General features: G+C 38.5%; 1 protein-coding gene and 1 non-coding gene across 4 annotated transcripts in view; one reads left to right on the top strand and one right to left on the bottom strand.

Annotated features, from left to right (window-relative positions):
• Positions 1-561, top strand: part of ACTR10 (actin related protein 10) — a 43,419-nt gene extending 42,858 nt beyond the window's left edge. For all 3 annotated transcript variants that reach the window (XM_004452452.5, XM_023587103.3, XM_071213912.1), the window contains one exon: positions 136-561. In XM_004452452.5, coding sequence (XP_004452509.2) covers positions 136-317 — 182 coding nt within the window. In that variant the 3' untranslated portion in view covers positions 318-561. The remainder of the gene's footprint in view (positions 1-135) is intronic.
• Positions 562-10,885: 10,324 nt separating this feature from the next.
• TRNAK-CUU (transfer RNA lysine (anticodon CUU)) lies at positions 10,886-10,958 on the bottom strand. Its single transcript has one exon. It is a non-coding gene; the product is annotated as a tRNA-Lys (tRNA).
• Between the last annotated feature and the right edge of the window lie 2,178 nt (positions 10,959-13,136).

Here is a 13,136-nt window from a genome sequence, read left to right as displayed (position 1 = left end):
AATTTGAAGAGTGTGAATATACAATGCTGAATTTTACCAGTCCACTCTTGTCATATAATGAAGCTGATATATGTATACATAAAGTTTTCTGGTAAAAGTTTTCATTCTAGGTGTAAAAATCTTTTTACCACACAGGGGCTGTCTTTGGAGCACTGCAAGACATACTTGGGAGCCGTTCAGTCTCGAAAGAATATTATAATCAGACAGGCCGTATACCAGACTGGTGTTCTCTCAATAACCCACCTTTGGAAATGATGTTTGATGTCGGGAAAACTCAACCACCTCTGATGAAGAGAGCATTTTCTACCGAGAAATAAAAGTTTAAATTAAAATCCAACTTTGCTTGATCTTAAATATTTAATCAAATACAAGAAAAGCATTAAAGTATGTTGGATGCTTTGTTATAAACAACTCTACTGGAAGTTAAGACTTTAAATATTTTCTCTTTGTAGTAATATTTAATTCTTTTGATTTTGTTCCTCTTTTGTAGTCATAAAATGGTAGCTGATGCTTATGAGTTTTGCTGTATTGATATCAATAAAATATAGTAAGGCAGTTTAATTTTGGAAGTTTGTTACATAGTCCAGTTTTTAAGAAGAATAACAGAATTGTCCTTCTGTAGTATATATAATCTTTCCTGGATATTGAAGACTCCGTTAATTGAATTATATTCAGTACTTATTTAATTTAAAGATAAATAATGCTGCCCTTACCATTTATTTCAAATATTAACATAGGTCTTTTTTTTTTTTTTTTTTTTTTTTTTTATGCTCTGTTTTGGTATTATATTTCTGTGCTATAATAATGCTGCTTTTGGCTCTTTGGACTGAGAGTGTTTGGTAGCATATTTCTAAGAAAAAAAAGAATTCATTTTTATGCAGAGTTACATCTGCTTTATAAATATGCATTTATAATGTCACTAATCTTCTCTTTTGTCCTTTAATGTGTTCAGGACAGGAGTTCTTTGAAATATGTGTTCAGTCATTTTTTATTTTAATTTTTTGTTTTCATTGTTTTTAGTGAAATGCCTTTTGTTGAAAATTTACTGGTTTTGTTCTGTCTAGGTACCTGTGAAGATGGAAATATATATATACATAATCATATACCTGAAAACATAGTAGAAATTTACCTTTGATACAGTTTCTGGACTTACATCCCTAAGTCCATTCTTATTCATAGTTTAACCATTTTGATCTTTTCTGGATCTTTCCTAGTTTTGCCATATACTTTATGTATGAAGACACCAGTATTAACATTTGAAAAAGCCTCCTAGCGTTAAGAATAAGAAAAGAATTCCTTTTTAAATTGTGTTTGTGTGCATATGTATGTTTTACTTCTAATATACTTCTAGCGCTACTTTGTCACTATGTGCCACTTGAGTAGACAGAACTAAATGTTTGCTGTGTGTTTAGTATAGTTTTAAACACTGTAAATGCTACAACAGCTAGATACGGTTCTTTGCCCTCAGGGATGGGTGCACAACTGATTATACAAAACAATGTGGTAAGGGCCCTAAAAGATGTGAATTGCTTGTTATTAATGTAATTAATTTCAACCAGGGAGTCAAAGAAAGCTTCTTCAAGGAAATTTTTTTTTTACTTTTGGAAGGTACTGGGGATTGAACCCAGGACCTCATGCAAGAGAAGCAGGCACTCAACTACTGAGCTACACCCACTTCCCAAAGGAAGTTTTTTGATCTTGGTCCTGGAGGATGAGGAGAATTTTGGTAGAAGGGTTTATTCAGATAGTGTTACTCCATGCTATCTGAACACAAAATTCTTAAGGAAGTGACCTAATGCTGAAGCTATGGGTGGTATATTACTGATGGTTCTGTAAGGAGACAACTGACAGAAGTTATCTGTAAATATAAGATTTTTATAAAAATTGTCTCATTACTTAGGAGATGCACAAACCCAGATTCCATTGGGCATGCTGCAAGCTGGGAACTCTGATGAAGGTTTTTGATTAATTCCCCCAGGAGAAACTGACTGACTGAAGTAGAGATGGAAATTCTCTCTTCTGACTGCTGAAATCATCTCTTCTCCTTCTTAATCTTTCAACTGTTAAGACATCTCTCATTTTTTAAGGCAGTCTCCTTACTTGATTATAGATGTGCTCAGCCATAGATGCAAACAACTTACTTATGATTTACATCCATGAAATGTCCTCACAGTAACAATCAGGCCAGTGCTTGCTTAACCAAACAACTGGACACCATAACCTGGCCAAGTTGGCATGTCAGCCTAACCATCACAGTTCACTCCTTATCAACTTGACAGCCACACACATTATACATAAACCAATATCAGTATTCTATAACTTAAATACTATGACATGAAACTGATACAGCTTATCTCATAAAGGGATGAAATATACAAACATTTAAAAATATAACCATTACCATCCTCATTTCTGTAACTGGTCATGAAGTCATAGTTCATATCTATCACTGCCTACTTCTATTACCCATTCCATATTCCCTTTACACTCAGCAAGCACCTCAGCCATGGTTCTTTGCCTGGTAGGATGACCCAAACCATTCCTCAAGTTTCTGGGCCATTGGTAGTACTGTGGGGATTGGATTGTTGCAGTTTTCCATTGATTTTAATCACAGGACATGATAGTACTAAGAGATGACCTAGGGAATCTCCTGTATTCCAGGTAAACTCTTACTTGCTTCCATTGTGTAGTTGCAGTCCTATTTCCCTTGATAGTTAGGATCCGTCACCCCAGCCAGTATGTTCATTCCCTTTGCCTGTTGATTCAGAGGCACAAGGAGCCCAAGCTGGCCAACTGGCAGTCTTAATTCACAGTTTGATGGAATCATCGTCTCCTGATGGAAATACTCCTTGTTTTGGACCTAAGACTTTTAGACTAGGAGAGTGTAAGTTTGCAGAGAAAGGAAGTAAAAATTTTTCTAGTGGATCACTAGGAATAATAGTGGTGCTACTCCCATTTCCACCCCTTGATTTCTAGACCGTGAATCCTTTCTATGAAACAGGACCATGGAGTGGATGCTGATTTAGAGCATACACAGGCTACTGGAGAACACTGCTCAGCCCTGCAAGGTATTGCTACCTAGTTAGCACCATAATTGAGTCTTAAGGCAATTCCACTGTTCTGCTTCAAGGTGATGGGGAACATTTTAAAACCTGTGAATTCCATGAGCATGTAACCATTCCTTCACTTAATTTGCGGTTAAGTGTGTTCCTTGATCAGGAGAAATGCTGTGGTGGTAGATAAGCCATTCTGTAAGTCCATGGATGGTAGTTTGGCCAAAAGCATTGCATACAGGGAAGGTAAACCCATAACCAGAATATTTGTCTATTTTCAGCTAGAACAAATCAGTGCCCCTTCCATAATGGAAGTGGTCCAATGTAATCACCCTGCCACCAGGTAGCAGAATGATCACCTCGAGGAATGGTGCCATATCAGGGACTGATTGTTGGTCTTTGCTGCTGCCATATTGGGCACTTAGCTATGGCTGCAGCCAGGTTGGCCTTGGTGAGTGGAGATTCATGTTGCTGCATAACCTCCATCATGATCACTTTGTACATAAGCCCAACAAGCAATGACAGGAGTGGCTCTGGAAAGAGGCTGGCTGCTATCCACAGAACAAGTCATCTTATTCACTTGATTATTAAAATCTTTCTCTGGTGAGCATTCACATGGGATGCAAGTATATTCATGTTTGTTTCCCCACTCAGGTCTATCCACGTACCTCTTTCCCTGACTGCTTTGTCACCAATTTTCCTTCCAATCATATTCCTTCCAAATCCCTCACCATCCAGCCAAGCCATTGGCAACAGCCCATGAATCAGTAAACAAATGCACTTTCAGCCATTTCTCTTTCCAAGCAAAATGAATAGCCAGGTGCACTGCTTGAAGTGCTGCCCACTAGTAGGATTACCCCTCACAACTGTACTTCAGGGATTTCTCAAACAAGGTGCTGTAGTGCTGCAGCTATCCACTTTCAGGTAATGCCTGTATATCATGCAGAGCCATCTGTAAAACCAGGCCTGAGTTTTCTCTTCCTCAGTCAACTGATTTTAAGAAACTCCCCAAGTGGCTAAAGCTGTGGACTGGGAAAGAGAAGGTAATGTGGCAGAAGTGGGGCTATGGGTGTTCCGGCCACTTCTCATGTAATTTACTTGCACTTACTTGAGTTCTATGTCATATATACCACTTCCACTTTATGGGAGTCCTGCTGTGAACACCCAACTTTATGATTTGGCAGGTCAGACAACACTAGCAATTCAGATCTCATGGTAACTTGATGGCCTATAGTTAAGCTTTCTATCTTTACTAAGACCCAGTAGCAGGCCAAAAGCTTTCTCAAAAGGAGAAATGCACAGGATGGCAGGGCTTTGCTCCAAATTCCTGAGTCTACATTTGTGATTCTCCTATGAGGGCCAGTCAAAGGCTCTATACAATATCTCTATTTGCCACTGACACTTACAGCACCACTGGATCTTTTGGATCATATGGTCCAAATGGCAGGGCAGCTTGCACAACCATCTGGACCTGTTACAAAGCCTCCTCTTTTTCTGGGCCCCATTCAAAACTATCAGCTCTTTTGTTCACTTGGTAAACGGGCCAGAGTAGTATACCCAAATGAGGAATATGTAGTCTCCAAAATCCAAAGATGCCAAGTAGGCATTGCATTTTCTTTTTTTTTTTTTTTTTTTTGGGGGGGGGGGCGGGGAGGGGTGGTCATAGGAAGGGCCAGATGCAACAGCTTAACCTTCACCTTAGAAATGTTAGCTCAACATGTTCCACACCACTGGACACCTAGAAATTTCACTGAAGTGGAAGGCCCCTGTTGTGTTGAATTTACCTCCCATCCTCTGACATGCAAATGCCTTACCAATAAGTCTAGAGTAGTTGCTACTTTTCGCTCACTAGGTCCAATCAACATAATGTCATCAGTATAATTGACTAGTGTGATGTCTTGTGGAGGGAGAGATGATCAAGTTCCCTGTAGACTATATTATGACATAGGGCTGGATTTAACATACCCCTGAGGTAGGACAGTGATGGTGTACAGCTGACCTTGCCAGCTGAAAGCAAACTGTTTCTGGTGGTCTTTACCAATAGCAATTGAGAAAAAAAGCATTTACCAGATCAATAACTGCATACCAGGTACCAGGGGATGTGCTGATTCGCTCAAGCTATGATACCACATCTGCAACAGGAGATGCAATTGGAGTCACTGCCCAGTTAAGTTTATGGTAATCCAGTTACCCTCTAAGATCCATCTGTTTTCTGCACAGGCCAAATAGGACAGGTGAATAGGGATGTGGTGGGAATCACCACCCCTGCCTACATCCTTCAAGTCCATGATGGAAACACTAATCTCTGCAGTCCCTTCAGGAATCTGAAACTGAGTTTTATTTACTATTTGTCTAGGTAGGGGCAGTTCTAGTGGCTTCCACTTGGATTTTCCTATCAAAAAGCCCTCACTCCACTAGTCATGGATCCAATGTGAGGGATTCTGCCAGTTGCTGAATATGTCTATTACCACATACTCACAGAATGAGTCTAAGGGCCCATGAAAACACTGTGAAACTGACTTGAGATAAAACTCCATTGATCACCTGACCTCCATAAGCCCCTACTTTGGTGGACCACAGTGACATTTTAGGTCTCTTGGAATTAATGTCACTTCTGAGCCAGTGTCTAATAATTCCCCAAATGTCTGGTCATTGCCTTTTCCCTGGTAAAAGGCCATAAGGCAGGCTGCAAACTGGAGACTCCAATTAAGCTTTCAATGAATTCCCCAGGAGAAGTTAGCTGGCTGAAGTAGAGATGGAAATTTTCTCTTCTGGCTGCTGAAATCACTTCTCCTTTTTAAGTTTCCATATGATTGGATAAGGCATCTCTCATTGTTGAAGGCAAACTCCTCAGTTGATTGTAGATAAAATCAGCCATGGATGCAATCAACTTACTGACGATTTAAGTCCCCAAAATGTCTACACAGTAACAATCGTGCCAGTGCTTGTTTGACCAAACAACTGGACACCAAAACCTGGCCAAGTTGATACATGAAACTAACCACCACAGATGGCACTGAGATCAGACATTCCTATTTATAACTTAAGATTAGATTATGAAAAATTTGAAAACAATGTTAAACCGTGAATAAAACCCATGGAAATTTTTTTTTTTTTTTTTTTTTTTTTTTTTGCCATCCAGGTTCCTAATATACTCATTCCTAATGGCAAGATTCCTCTGTTCTCTGGGCCCGCCACTGTTCTCAGCACTGTTTTCCCCAAAGTAGTAATCATTCCCTTAAGCATATTATTGGTAACTGAGGCACTAATAATTTTCATCTTGTAGTCACTTCTACAAGGTTTTATCTTCCTTATTGAAATATAAGTGCCATAAGAGCAAGGCCTCTTAGTTTTTAACTTTGAAAACTTCCATTGGGATTGCTGGGAATAGGTGTACTGCTAGTCATCAATGTATGGGTTCATTATTGCATGAATTTTACCTCTTTTTGCTGTAAACATACTCAAGAAAATTCCCTACTTTATATTCCTGTTGACCTTGTCTTGTATTGAATTTGGATTACAAATTCTGAGAAGTTTTTCATCACTGAATAATATGAAAAATAACATCTCTGACTGAAATAGTTTTATAGCTAAGTATAAAGTGGCAGGCATAAATACCTGATTGCTGAGCCTAAGGCATGTAGCTCTTCTTAATTCAGTAGTTCTATTTATTGAATACCTGCCAGGTACTAATTAATATAGTACTTGAGATGTATTAGTGAACAAAATAGACAACCCCCCTTGCCTTTGTGAAGTCTACTTTCCAAGGGACAAGGACAAGGTGGGGAGACAAATAATACCATATTATATAATAAGTTAGAAGTTGACACATGCTATGGGAAAATTTGGGGTAAGTTGGATGGTAGATAGTTGGCGATTACAATAGGGTGGTTAGGGTTGGGCTTATTTAAAAAGCAGCTTTTGCACAAGAACAAGTTGGACAAGTGAGTTAGCTCTGTGGATATCTGGTAGGAAAAAGTAATGCAGGGAAATGGAACAGCCAGGGCAAGTGCTCTAAGGAAGGACATGCCTAGAATGTTCCAGGATCAGCAAAGAGGCCTGTTTAGCTGGGGTATGGAGTGAGCAAGGAGAAAAGTAATAACAGAGAGAAGGGGAGGGGTGGTCTGATCTTGTAAATGTAAGATAACTGCTCTTATTGTGGGTGAAATGGGGGTATCTCTGGCGTATTTTGAAGAGAGTATTGACAAGATCTGATTGTTTAAACTATTTTTCTAGATAGTGTGTTAAGAATAGAGTTTAGGACAAGGACTGAAGCATGAAGACCAGTTAAGAGACTATTTAATAATCAGGTGAGAGGTGATAGTGCAAACCATAGTGTTAGAAGTGAAGGTGGGGAGAAGTCTGATTACAGATTTATTCTGAAGGTAGACCAACAGGATTTCCTGGTAGTATGATGTAGGTGTTTTGATTATCTATTGCCGTGTACCAAACTATCCCAAAATTTAATAGCTTAAAACAATTTTATTTGCTTATGATTCTGTGGATCAGGAATTCAGGCAAAGCTTGGCTAGTCAGTTGTATTCCTTGTCACATTTGTTGGGGATATTCACTTGTCTGTGTTCAATCGGTATGTTGGGTTGGAAGATCTAAGATAGCTTTGCTTACAAGTCTGGTGTCTCAGTGCTCTTCACATGGCTTCTCTTTCCATTTGGCCTCTCTCCATGTGGCTAACTTAGGCTTTCTCACAGAATTGTGGTCCCAGCATCCTAAGACTTCTTCTTTAGATTTCATCCAAGCCCCCATGTGTAAGCACTTAGCAAGAACCTGCTTTCTTCATGCTTTTTAACATTCCATTGACCAAAATTAGTCACACGGTCAAGCCTAGATTCAGTATGGGACTGGACTACAGGAGGGGCTGATTGAGTGGAGGTACTCTCATAGCATTGGAGGGAAAGAGAAGTCAATGATGTTTCTGAGGTTTTTGACCCTGGTAACTAGTTTTAGTTTGTTAACGCTGATGGAAGCAAAACACCAGAAATGGGTTGGCTTTTATAATGGGATTTATTAGGGGGAAATCTTACAGTTCCGAGGCTATGAAATGACCAAACCAAGGCATCATCAGAAATGCTATCTCACCAAAGTTGGCTGCTGGCAATCTAGAGTCCTGCCATGTTGCAAGGCTAAATGTTGGCTCTCCCTATGGGTCTCTGCCTTCTCCTCCAGGCCGCTTTCTCCCGAGTTCAGCTGTGGTTGATGAAGCACATGGCAGAGTTCATCTCTTCAGCTTTGAGCTGCTCTGTGGGTCTGGCCTCTCAGGAACCTCTTTCCATGCCTTTGTGCTCTGCTGATTCCAGCCTCTCAGAGCTTCTCTAGTCCTCTGTCACATGGCAGCTGTCTTTCTCCATGTTTCTGCTTTCAGTTTTCAGTTTACATAAGCATCTGGCAAGAGGGCAGAGATTCAACCTGGGTCGTGCCTCACTGACACAGTCCAATCATAGGCCCTAAAGTGTTCTAATTCAGAGGTGATCTAATCAAAAGTTCCCTTAACCAAATCTAATGCAATAAAAGTGTCCTATACCCACGGGAATGGATTTGTTTAAAAAATATGATCTTTTCTGGGATTCATAAAACTTAAAACTGCCAGCGATGGTGTTAGCATCAATGGGAAAACAAAGAAAACTATAGGAAAAACAATTTTGGATGCAAAGATCAACAATTAAGTTTTGTACATGTTAATTTTGGGACACATACTAGACATCCAAATGGATATATGAGTCTGAAAAGTAAGAGATTTGGGCTGTAAATATAAAGTTGGAAGTCATCAGCAAACCGCTGGTATATAAAGAGCACCATGAATGATTGTTGAGAGAGAAAATGTCCAAGGACCCAGGCCTGGAATACTTCAAAGAGGTAGGAGGAAAAAGGAGAAACTAACAAAGGGGACTGAAAGGGAGCAACCAGTGAGATGGAAGAGAAATAAACAGAGTATTTGTATCCTGGAAGCCATGGGGAGAAGTGTGTCCAGGAAGTAGGGGTCAAATTTGTAATAAGTTTATATTAGATCAAGTAGACCAGGACTGGGAGTTGACAATTAGTTACAGTAATGTGGAGATGATTAGAGACCTTTTTATGAATAGTTTCAGTAAACTAGTTGGGAACAGGAGTCAAGAAAGCCTGATGAGAGAAGGTTGAGAAAGAAAGAAGCAGCCTCTGACGTACCTGACATACCAGAACTGATCAGACACATCTAAGCCTTAAAGTTATTAACACAAATGCTCTGTTGTGACATTCACAGCTAAATCATTTTTTCCTTTCTCACAGCCTGTCCACTTCAGACAAGGTCACTGACCAACCCAAGACATCAAAACATCGCCCCTTTCTTCCTCAATGAGTGACTGCTACTTCTTTACCAATTACAGCTTTAGCACCACTGCCTATAGATAAGATGTATTAAGATCATAGATTTGCCTCTGCTTTCTGAGAATACCCAATACAGAATGAGCTTCCTTAGACCCTCCCCAAAATTACCAACCAGAGCCCAATACTTTAACATGTTCTTTCTAACACCTTCTTACTGAAACCTCCCCTTTCCCCATGTTCCCCATATTGTGTGTTCTCCTTTGCTGCAATAAATAATAAACTCAACTTGTTCAGGTGTTTCTTTGGTCTTCGGCTGAAGGTCATTGACAAGGTTAAAAGATGGGAGAAGAGGAAGGATGAGCATAGGCAAAGTGGGGATGAGTTTTGCTCCAAAGGGAAGCAGAGAAACAGTTTTGCTCCAAAGGGAAACTGAGTCAAGGTTTTTGTTTTGTTTTGAAATAGAGAAATAGTAGCATGTTTGTATGTTGAAAAGAGCAATAAGAGAAAAAGCGATCATGTATTAGGGGTAGAGTTAGTGGATAACAAGTGGAGAGACATATTATACTAGTGTTATGTTATGTTATGTTATGTTATCTTGTGTTGTGTTGTGTTGTGATGTGATGTGATGTTTCAAGTGCTTTAGATAGGGTTTGCTTAAGGTCGGAACATGGATCGTTCACATGCTTGGTCCCGTAGGTGAGATCCTGGAACGTGCCTAGACGTGGTGGTGGAAGTGGGTGTGGACACTCTTTCTGATTACTTCAAAGTTCTCAGTGGATTGGGATGAAGGCAGAAATCCCTTCCCACGCGAATATCTAATTGCCCATCTGCTTCTCTTTCAAAGAGCCTCACCTTCACCAGAATATTAACTTTCCAACGTCCATCCAATTAATAGATAAAATATGGTCCCAAGAACAATGGAAGAAAACTTGATATATGCACTGGTTGTATAAATCCGACTACAGAAGGAAATACTTCTTACCGTAAATCCCATCAGGGTATATTTTTTTCTCCAGGACAGGCCCCATTTTGAGAGAAGGAAATAAGAAAATAGACAGGAAAAGAGCACAAACTGGTACTTTTTTTCTTTAGAGTCCTCCGTCGGCCCTAAACGCTTTTACATTGGATCTCTACGTTTTACAAATGCAGGCAAAATTGGGGCTCAGAATTTTGTCCTCATACAAGCAAAAACTGCCTTCTACCAGTAATTATGTACGTATACACAATAATACCGAAATCAGTTTCAACCTCAAACAGTGGCTCTTAGTTTCTCTGTACTTGAAGGAGAGGTTGGGGGGGTTTGCGGGAAAAGGGTGCGGTTGCTTTCAAGTGCGCAAGCGCAATCGGTGGAACAGTTTCATTTACAAAAGGAAGGCTTTTTTTACAGAGATCTGGTCAATATGGGTAGCAGTTAAATTATATTTAAAGAACCCGCCTTGGTTAAAGTACTTTAGAGAGAGTTTAAACCAATTGGGGAAAAGTAATGTTCCTTGATAAATAGGAAAACACACCGCCCAACGTGGGGCTCGAACCCACGACCCTGGGATTAAGAGTCCCATGCTCTACCGACTGAGCTAGCCGGGCATCTAGGAACACAGTGGTTTTGCTTTCTTTGATAACTCTTTAGTTAGATTTGTTTTTAGTTATAATCTTTCCTTTTCAAAATATTTCTACCATACCGCTAATTCTGCCCTTCAAAACTTTTGTTACAGTGTTTGCAGCATGTATTTAACTTTACTAAAAACACAAGAATTTTTACTCGTGTATAACCCAAGTTCACATAAAACTTACGCAAGTGTTATCATTAGCTCCATTGAATTCTTTTTCTAAAGTTTTTTTAAATTATTTTTTTACTTTAGAGAAGTTTACTTTAGAGAAGTTAGATTTACAACAAAATCATATAAAAATACAGAGTTCCCATATACCCCGCCCCCGCCGCCATTTTTAACTCTTTGCATTAGTGAGATAACTTTGTTAGAGTTGATGAAGGACTCTGAAGGAATATTATAACTGGATTAACTATAGTCCACAGTTTATATTAGGGCGTTTGTTTTTGGTTTTTTTTTTTAACCTCTATATATAACATTCTATGTTTTAAAATGTTTACTGCCCAATATGTTATCTTTTTTACATCAACACATATTAAGCCTACGAAACTTCTATCAAATGGCATAATGGATTCCTAGTTTGGGGCTCGGCATTGGAGAAAAAAAAATCCAAACTCTGGAAATTATCGTGATGGGCAACCAGGCTTATTTTTTTGCTTTAGTAAGGTCTCATCAAGGAAAGTTAAATTGAGGACGGAGGGTTCTGTTTCAATTAAAAGAAAAAGGGCTTACATAAAGGACTGGCAAATGAGACATAGGACCTTCAGCGTTTATTAACATTCTGCTCAAATTACAGAAGCTTGGAAGAAAGGATGATAGAGTCACTAAATCTTATGGTAAAGCAGGTTACTCCTGAGAAACTAAAAGAAAAGAAAGAATAATATGTCACAAAATAATGTTATATGTTTAGATTCCTCAAAGTGACACCTAGGATTTAAATAGAATATTTAAAAATTTTAAACTTAAAATATTATTACAAATAGGAAAAACTGTGTGGGGTATATGAGAACTCTGTACTTTCTGATTTTTCTGTAGATCTACAGCTGCTCTAATACAATTTAAAAATACGTATTATACTTATTCTGGAACAATCTTTTGTTGTGATTGACAACTGGTTTATTTGTGGTTATTTTATAACTTGGAAGACTGTAATTGAAAAGTCGATTGATTTATTAGCATATTCAACTCAATTATTAAGTAATATGTACAAGTACAAGGGACTGTCTTAGGCATTCTTGTGGATAGAAGGATAAAATAGACCCTCATAGCCTCAAAAAGCATATTACCTCATAAGAAAGATACGTGTACTTACATTGTTATTTTATTTGTACTGTCCTACTTCCAAAAATAATTTGGAGTAATTTCAAACAAACAAATAAACCTATACCCACATCTTTTAAGTCTTCTGATGAGTCAGGCAAATATTAATCAAAAGACCTGACACCATATGATTCAGTGCATTTTTCCCAAGATAAATGAACAATCCAGTCCCAAACTAGACAGTTTATCAGAAAATAAGCTCAGAAAGAGCCCATATTTTTAATTATTAATGAATATAAGGTAGATGCTAGGCACTCAAATAGTCCTTATCACAAGAAGTAGTGAAGTTCATTAAATGTTTAACTGGATCTATGTATCTTAAAAAAAAAGATTAATAAAAAAAAAAGTTAAACTGAATTCCTAAACAAGTTTGGCATACTTGCTGTTTACCTTCAGAGTGAACTCTCCTATAAAGAAAACCTTTAGCTTTCTTCAGCATTTTCTTATTCTACTCTGATCTAAATCAGGCCTTGTTGTGAAAGAACTAGATTGTTTCAGTGTGGGTGGGGCAAAGTAATGGGCTGATCTTCCAGGTAAATTCAAATCCTTTATTTATTTCTTTAAGAATAAAACCTGTGTACTGATGATGATTCATTAGCAGGAAGAAGCAATTGAAATTTCTCTTATTTCTTTACTCTCTGCACAGAATTCTTCTTATGATTCTGAAATCCAGCACACATTTATATTTATTTCTACTGTCCCCACTCTAGTCCAAATCACTCTCCATTATCACGTGCCCACATAACTGCAAAAGCTTCTCAACTAGATCCCTGCTTTAATTCTTCCTCTTAGCTATCATTCTTCACAACGCAGTTAGAGATCATTTAATAATGTA

Source organism: Dasypus novemcinctus, chromosome 3 (genome assembly GCF_030445035.2).
Source record: "Dasypus novemcinctus isolate mDasNov1 chromosome 3, mDasNov1.1.hap2, whole genome shotgun sequence".
Taxonomy (NCBI): domain Eukaryota; kingdom Metazoa; phylum Chordata; class Mammalia; order Cingulata; family Dasypodidae; genus Dasypus; species Dasypus novemcinctus.
The sequence above is the reverse complement of the archived record's forward strand: the minus strand, read 5'-3'. Positions and strand labels throughout refer to the sequence as shown.